General features: G+C 41.4%; 2 protein-coding genes across 3 annotated transcripts in view; both read left to right on the forward strand.

Moving 5' to 3' along the window:
- The window catches only part of LOC114037939 (nascent polypeptide-associated complex subunit alpha, muscle-specific form-like), an 8,070-nt gene extending 5,812 nt beyond the window's left edge, over positions 1–2,258 (forward strand). Inside the window, exon 2 of one of the 2 annotated variants that reach the window (XM_027854959.1) lies at positions 18–2,258. In XM_027854959.1, coding sequence (XP_027710760.1) covers positions 18–1,058 — 1,041 coding nt within the window. In that variant the 3' untranslated portion in view covers positions 1,059–2,258. The other variant, XM_027854960.1, reaches the window with a different exon arrangement.
- LOC114037940 (nascent polypeptide-associated complex subunit alpha) overlaps positions 1–5,185 on the forward strand; it is an 11,708-nt gene extending 6,523 nt beyond the window's left edge. The window contains exons 3-8 of the mRNA XM_027854961.1: positions 2,265–2,350; positions 3,305–3,382; positions 3,714–3,860; positions 4,027–4,155; positions 4,596–4,718; positions 5,061–5,185. Of these exons, the coding sequence (XP_027710762.1) occupies positions 2,265–2,350; positions 3,305–3,382; positions 3,714–3,860; positions 4,027–4,155; positions 4,596–4,718; positions 5,061–5,075 (578 nt within the window). The 3' untranslated portion in view covers positions 5,076–5,185. The remainder of the gene's footprint in view (positions 1–2,264; positions 2,351–3,304; positions 3,383–3,713; positions 3,861–4,026; positions 4,156–4,595; positions 4,719–5,060) is intronic.
- Positions 5,186–8,049: the final 2,864 nt, after the last annotated feature.

The following is an 8,049-nucleotide window of genomic DNA, read 5'->3' on the forward strand; positions in this document are numbered from 1 at the left end:
GGCCCCCAGCCAAGAAGGGCTCTGCTACTTCCCCTGCAGCAGCTAAAGGTGCCCCCACTCCCCCAGCTGCTACTTCTCCATCCCCTAAAGTGGCAGCTGTCTCTCCTCAGACTTCTAAAAGGTCCCTACCCAAAAAGGGTTCTGGTGGTCCACCTGACTTAGCTCACAAAGAGGCTCCTGCTTTGTCAGATAGAATTCCACCTCCCAAAGATGGCCCTGTTCCTCCATCTCCCAAATCAGCTTCTCCTTCCACAGTATTGACTATAACCCCTAAAGGGGCCACTAATCACAGTTCTGAAGTGGTCTCACCTTTGGAAGCCAGTGTCTCTTCTCAAGCTCCCAAAGGTCCCCCAAATAAGAAGGGTTCTTCTGCCCATACAGCTCCCAAGAGTACACCTATTGTCCCAACTCCAAAAGGCCCATCAGCCAAGAAAGGTCATGCTACTTCACCCCTTAGGACTCCTATTTCCCCAGCAGCTTCCCCTGCTCCCTCAACTAAGATTGGTACTACAGGAGCTCCTCTAGGCCAAAAAGGTGCTCCCCAGGTTTCTAAAGGTCCCCTTATTACTGAAAAGGAGGAAGGTCCTGCTTCCTCTTCAAAGGATCTCACATTGCCTACTCCTGCCCCATCCTCTCCCTTAGTAGCTGCTGCCTCCGAATCCAACCTTACTAAGGCTGAGTCAGCTTCTCTCTCTCCCGCTCCCATCCCACCAGTTTCTTTGCTTCTTGTTCCCTCCCCAGTCCCTTCTCCTTTGCTCCCTAAACAGCAGCCTCTTCTGCCGTCCTCACCTGGGCTGGTGCCCGAAGCACCCTGTAAGCCCCAAGCCCCAGCTGATGAGGACGAGCTGCCGCCTCTGATCCCCCCGGAACCACCCTCAGGGGGAGTGCCTTTCCAGCCGGTCCTGGTGGACATATCCACCCCCAAACCTACTGGGGTCCCTGCCCCAGTCCCTCCTGCCAAGCAGCCCGTTTTGAAGAACAACAAGGGTATTCGCCTTGGTTTGCCGTGTGCATGGTGTGTCGCCCGCACCCTTCCCAGGGCCACCCACCAATACTAACCTTAGGATTCGCCACTCTCCCCTATCCTTGCTTGTGTTTGAACGTAGATCATAGAATGGTATTTTCAAATGCACAGACTTTGGGGAAATGGTGTGGGTTCTTGGTTTTCATCACCTCGGACTTGCCCCATGCAACTTCATGTGGTATGGTCACTAAACTAGACTCTTGAGTCTCCCATCAACTCCTTTCCCTGCCTACCTAGTCTGACTTTGAAAACCAAGACCCACTGCACTGTCATTTGCTTTAATCTCAACCCATATCACTAACCATGTCCCTGGGCCTAGGATTGTATGATAGAGTTTGGGGTCTCTAGCTGCCTTGATTTTCTTTTCCTGTCACATTACAATTTGTCAATGACTGAGGCCCAGGGACTCTTATAAATCTATATTAGATATAGGACTTTTTGTCTGTATTATCTTTCCCTCTGTGAGATGGTACAGCAGATTTGCTCTTCAGTAGTTTTTAATCATGCTTACCTTTCAGTTGGAAAAATTTTAATCTTTAAAATATCGGGGGATTCAGAGGAATCAATAAGAGAAAGAATGTGGTGACTTCAATATTAGTGAAGGTGTTGCTAATCAGACTGTAATTTGGCATTGCTGGGAAATTTTAATTAATCTAGTACAAACTTCTAGGGGAAAGCTGCTTTAAAGTTGTCAAACTCCTGTACCAACTATTTATGGCTCCTTGCCTATTTGAAGAGAGGGAGGAAATGTCCTGCCTGGCTTGTGCGCTCGCAACTCCCCCTCCCCCTACTGTATAGCCAGACTAAATTTGCTTCACATGTGTCACTTGGTCACTGGTTATACCTTGCTTGCAAAACTTGTTCCAGGATAGTTGAAGGGGTGTGGTGAGATTGGACTTGAACAAACCAACATAAAGTGGACTTTGCTAAGAAGTGAGAAATCTAAAAGGGTGGAAAGCAATCATTGGTTGCATCTCTCATACTGCCTTCATCTTTGGGGTTGAGTCCTTTATGTATAAAGTTGTGTGTGCACACCCACAGTAACCGTTATGTTGGGACCGGCCTAGCTGGCTTCCTAGAAATCTTCTCGTTTGGAGTCAGCTTCTAACAAAAGAAACAGCATGATATGCTAGTCTATGGGGTATGGTAAGTGGCTTCTGCTACCCCCACCCCCCACCTCCTCTTCAGGTACCTTCTTCAAAGTAACTATTAGAAAATAAAGATTTTTTTTTCTTCACAGGGTCTGGAACAGAATCTGATAGCGATGAATCAGTACCAGAGCTTGAGGAACAGGATTCTACACAGGCAACCACACAACAGGCCCAGGTAAGCACATTTCCCTTAAAAATTCCCTTTTGGTAGTGACAAAGGTCACATGGTCAGAGTGTTGGAGGGCTTGTGGAAAGATGGGGCAGCACAGTATAGTGTTGGTGAAGCTGTGAAATGGTACTACCATTTGGGAAAGCAGTTTGAAATGATGGAAATCAAATGACTAAAATGTCCATTCCCTTTGAACAAGAAACTCCAGTACTGAATTTATATACCATGGAAGAAAAAAGTCCCCATAAACTCCAAAATATTTATAACAGCACTTTTTTTGTGATACTTAAGAATTGGAAACATAGTGGGTGCCCATTGACCAGGGAATGGCTAAATAAATTGTGGTACATGAATGTAATGGAATGCTAAATGATGTGTGTGGTGAATACAGAAAAGCATGGCAAGATCTATATGAACTAAGGCAGAGTGAAGTAAGCAGAGCCAAGAAGCCAACATACACATTAACCACAGCAAAATAAATTCACAGAACAACTACACACCAAAAAAATCAAACGTAAATAAATTATGAAGATCATGCAGGACTTGAATGAAGAGATTTGAGAGGACAACCCCCCAACTCACCCCATCGAGGGGGTGGGAGGTCCATGGGTGTTACACATCTTTTATGTCAGTCAGTTGTGCTGGCTTTTTTTCCCTTTTTTTTCTCTCCAAAAAATACTACTTTTCATATGGGGTAGCTCTCTGGGAATGGAGGAATACGTAGGATACTATTGTGAAGTAAAAAACTGAAAATATCAATAAAAACTTATTAAGAAAAATGAAAGTTCCCTCTTGGAAGAAAAGGGTCATTGTAGAATTAATCTCAGAGAGCTCTGTTGGAAAAGGAGGCTTTGAGAAAATGCTGGCCTTCAAGTGAGGGAACTGACCATCCATGGGGGCGGATATGAGCCTTCTAGGACTCTGGTGGAGTTGATTTGAATCTTACTTTTCTCTCACCAGCTGGCAGCAGCTGCTGAGATCGACGAGGAACCAGTCAGTAAAGCAAAACAGAGTCGAAGTGAAAAGAAAGCACGAAAGGTATGAAGGAGTCAAAAGGAAGGGAATAGGGGCTTTCTTGAAATTATTTTGGAGAATGATATTAGCAAACCTGATGTCGTGGGGTATTTCTCTTCTATTAACTTCCATCTCTAACATTCTAACATTAAAGAAAATTAATCTCGTGGAGAGCAAAGGTAACCAAAGAATCCAGAGATCCTGGCAGACCTTTCCTTCTCAGCAGTTAGCAAGGTCTTTTGAGCTGAGGAGGTGATTTTTATCTTGGATGTTAGGTTTCTGATATGTGTCACACCTAAAGCTCCTTTCTTGAGCTGGGAATTTTGGTTTCCATTTATTTCCTCTCACTTTGCAGGCTATGTCCAAACTGGGACTTCGACAAGTGACAGGGGTTACTAGAGTCACCATCCGGAAGTCTAAGAATATCCTCTTTGTAATCACAAAGCCAGACGTCTACAAGAGCCCAGCCTCAGATACCTACATAGTCTTTGGGGAAGCCAAGGTGAGCTGGGCTCCATGACTGAGCCAGAGGTTTTGAAGTTGTTCTCTCCTATGGCACAGAACTATGGGGGTGGGCAAGCAATCTAGAGCTGGCATTTGGGCTTGTCTAGAATCCCCTGGCTGATCTAGACTAATGAGTATCTCTGCCTGTGTTTTTCATTTTGCAGATTGAGGATCTCTCTCAGCAGGCACAGTTAGCTGCTGCTGAAAAATTCAAAGTACAGGGTGAAGCTGTTTCAAACATCCAGGAAAATACACAAACTCCAACTGTACAAGAAGAAAGTGAAGAGGAGGAGGTATAACGAGGGGTTGGGGACAGAGTGTTTTTGTAATGATTTCTTGATGAGCTGCTTTGTCCTATGTGGTGGTGATGGTTCTTGGAAGTCCTTTCCCAGTGTCACAGCTCATAGAGCCTGGCAGTTAGGCCCTTTAACCTCTCTGGGCCTCAATTTCTTTATTTGTAAAATGGAGGGGGGAGATATGGACGAGATGACCTCTAAAGTTCTACATCTTGTTCTTCTTGTTCTACGTCTGTGATTTCTTAGCCTTAATTATTCTCAAATTATGTGAGGAGCTGGTATCATTTGGCATTACTGACAGCTTGCTATTCCAATTAACTAGTATTAACTGCTAGTGAGGAGCTTGGTATTGGATCTGTCTGGTAACCCAGAAGTCTCTTGAACCAGGTTCGGTCTTGCCCATGGTTATAGTCTTAAGTTTTCTTTCTTTTCCCCAGGTTGACGAAACAGGTGTGGAAGTTAAGGACATAGAATTGGTCATGTCCCAAGCAAATGTATCCAGAGCAAAGGCTGTCCGAGCACTAAAGAACAACAGTAATGATATTGTAAATGCTATTATGGTAAGTGTTGATATCCTCTCTCTTTCCCTTTGCTCTGATTCTTAGTGAAGGTTTCACTTAGAAATTCTACCATTAACCTTAATAAAGTGGAGTTTTGAGACGTTTTGAACTATGTAACAACTTTTGTGTGGTTTTGGATCCTCTTAGTATCCTTAAAAGCAGAGCAGCCTGTCTGGGGAGCACCCAACCCCCACTTTGCTTTTAAGACTCTGCCCTTGATCTCTGTTCATCAGGGAGGCATTCATCCTCAAGCCCAATATTTTCTGTTAGTGTCTAGTCTCTGTTGATTGGAGTTTTCAGAATTATCCATCCCTTTCTCTGATTATCATTTTTCTTTTGCAGGAATTAACGATGTAACAATCTGGAGAAAAAAAGACTTTTTCAGTGTTTCAGAGAAGATTAAATGCAACCTGATTTGAAATTTGTACTGTTTCTATCAATAAAGTTGTGGCTTCTTGTTGGATGAACCCAGTAGCTGCTTGTTCTGCGCGCACCCCCCCAAGAATGTGGAGACTTCAGAAGCCTAAGACACAGATTACTTTAGTACCAGTATTTTGAATCAGCCCCAGTTGGAGAAATGCAGGCTTCAGTTTCTTTGTTCATATTGTAGGCCCTCCCACTTTCTGTAAGACACCTGGAATGTTTGGTTTTCTTTTCTTGCAGTGAACACGTCTTCCTACTAGACATGTTTTTTCCTCTGCCAACTCAAATTTTTCCCCACTTCTTTGTTCCTAGTTAAGTATCCTACCAGCAAGCCTTGAATCATCATTTAATTGGGGGAGGGGTACTTAGTCCCTTGGCCTTCATTTAATTCATAGTCTTAAAAGACCTTATAAACTATGCCCTGTTTTCTGTCTTGTGAACAATTCTTTGGTGGTCTCATCCTCTGAGGACCAAGGGCTTTATTGCTGTTGTGGTGAAGGGAAGGGGCTAGAGATACTGTACAGTAAAGGTAAAGTGATCTTTAGGAACATAATAATTAGACAATAATCACTTATTAAAAGCAGATAATTGAATGAAATGCAATTTAACACAATCCAATGTTTTATAAATTAACTGAGGAAGAACTCCCTATTTGACAAGAGCTGTTAGGAAAACTGGAAAGCTGTTTTTCAGAAATTGGGTTTTAAACTGCTCCTTTAAAAAGCTAAAAATGAAAATGAAGCCCGAATTTTAAAGGTCCTACCATTAAAAAAATTAGAACCATAGTAGTAATCTTTCAAAGAAGCTATGGCTAGGAAAAATTCCTTAACCACAAAAACAATAGAGGCAGTAAGGATAAAAGAGAGAATTTTGTTTACGTGAATTATAAAAGCTCTCTTGCATGAACAAAATCAATGAAAAGATAAGCAGGAAAGCTGTCACGGGGAAAATAATTTTGTATCACATCTCTTAAATGATCAGATGACCCAAATAACACAAGTAGCTGAGAGCAAGAATCATCAAGTTCTCAAGAGAATTCGAAAATAAAACAGTACGAAAACTTCCTAATAACTTACTAATAAGAAATGGAAATCAAAACGTGAGCTTGCATTACTGGTAAATCCACAGATGTCAAATGGTGGGGCTAGTCAGTGTCAGAAGGGTTGTGATGATAAGACACAAACTACTGGGGGAGCCATGATCTGTTTGAGCCATTTTTGAGGGAAAAAAACGATTAAAATACTCTCAGACCCTGCTAGAGATAGGCCACAAGGAGGTAAAAGACATGAACAAAAGTCCAATATAGATATAAAATTTTATAGTGGCAATGAACTAGAAATAAAATGTCCATCGTTTAGGGAATGGTTAAACAAATAGTGTGTGAAGTAATGGAATATTAATCCAACATTAAATAATGATAAATATGAAGAATTTAGACAGCACAGAGACATCAATTAGTGCAAAATGAAGTAAGCATAACCAGGAAGACCATATGCAAAAGATGGCCAAGTCTGACCCTGAAGAAGAGGTAAGGAAAAGAATCCCCTTATTGTAAAGGTGAGGGACTACTGATATTTAATGTATTGTAGTATGTTAATCTGATTTTACTGAACTTAAATTTTTATTGATCTTTTTATATAACATTTCCACATATATCCCACCCTACCCGCTCCTGTATATGGTGAGCCATCTCAAATATTTGTGGGGGAGAAGCATAAAGGACTATTGTTTTCTTTTCATCTTTACTCTATTAACTCATTTTTCAGATAACATGAATTGAAAAGGGCCTTAGGTAACACCTCAAATATCTGGAAATCTCAAGGAATATGTTATTCTGGACAGGAAACTTTTCTTACACAGCTGAAGGTTTATCTCATCATACACTAAAGTTTATAATTTGTATCATCTACTTGCCTACCTTAAATATGTAAAACGCTTTGCAGACCTTAAAAAGCACTATGTAAATGTTAGCTGTGTTCATAAATAAAATATCTTGTATATATATGTTGTATGTATATACCTTTTCCTGATGACTCAAGGTCATCATTATGCATCATTTTGTGCTACTGGGAGATCAAATGTAAAGGACTTTGCAAGCCTTTGAAAGTTACATAGAAATATTAGCCATTACATAGCACAGTGATGCCTTCAGCTGCATTTCCCTGCAGTTCCCTGATTTTCACCACTGCTGTGATTTGCTATTTTTAAGTTTAGAATGAAGATAACCCATACTCATTAGGATTGTATAACATGAAGACAAATATGCTCTAAGTGAGAACTTAAGAGGCTCTGAAGAGTAAAGTGCTTAACTTCAAAGAACTAAAGTTCTTGACTGTATTCTAATTCAGTAATTAGTTAATTAAGTTAATAAGGCAGCTAGGTGACTAAGGTTGATGGAGTCAGACTTTGATTCAATTATAGCTTAGGACACTTCAGCTCTGCCTAAGTTTCCTCAAGTGTAAGATGAAGATAATAATAGTATCTACCTCCTAGAGTTGTGAGGATTGAATCAGGTAGTATGTGTTAAGGTTTCATATAGGACCTGGCACATCTTAGGTACTACATACTCAATAGCTATTTTTATTATTCCTGAATAATCCCTAAATAAGTTAGGTAGCTTCCATACACATGGACTCCATGATCACATTCCACCCTACGCCAGCCATCACAAATAATCTGTAGTCTTCCTAAGGTGGTCCCTGGAAAGGGCCTAGTGGACCCCATTATCTGGTAAAGCAGCAAAAGGCTGGTTTTTCCACCCAGAGTACCTAAGGCGGAAGGAGATTTAAAGGAGATGGTCCTGACAAACTTTGGGGACATGATGTGATGAGATGATGGCACATGCTTTTGCAAAACTTGAATGAGGCCTTTCTGAGGGTCCTGGGTTTTCCTTGTTTCACGGGAATAA

This window comes from Vombatus ursinus, unplaced genomic scaffold (assembly GCF_900497805.2).
Source record: "Vombatus ursinus unplaced genomic scaffold, bare-nosed wombat genome assembly UNPS02010769.1, whole genome shotgun sequence".
Lineage (NCBI taxonomy): Eukaryota > Metazoa > Chordata > Mammalia > Diprotodontia > Vombatidae > Vombatus > Vombatus ursinus.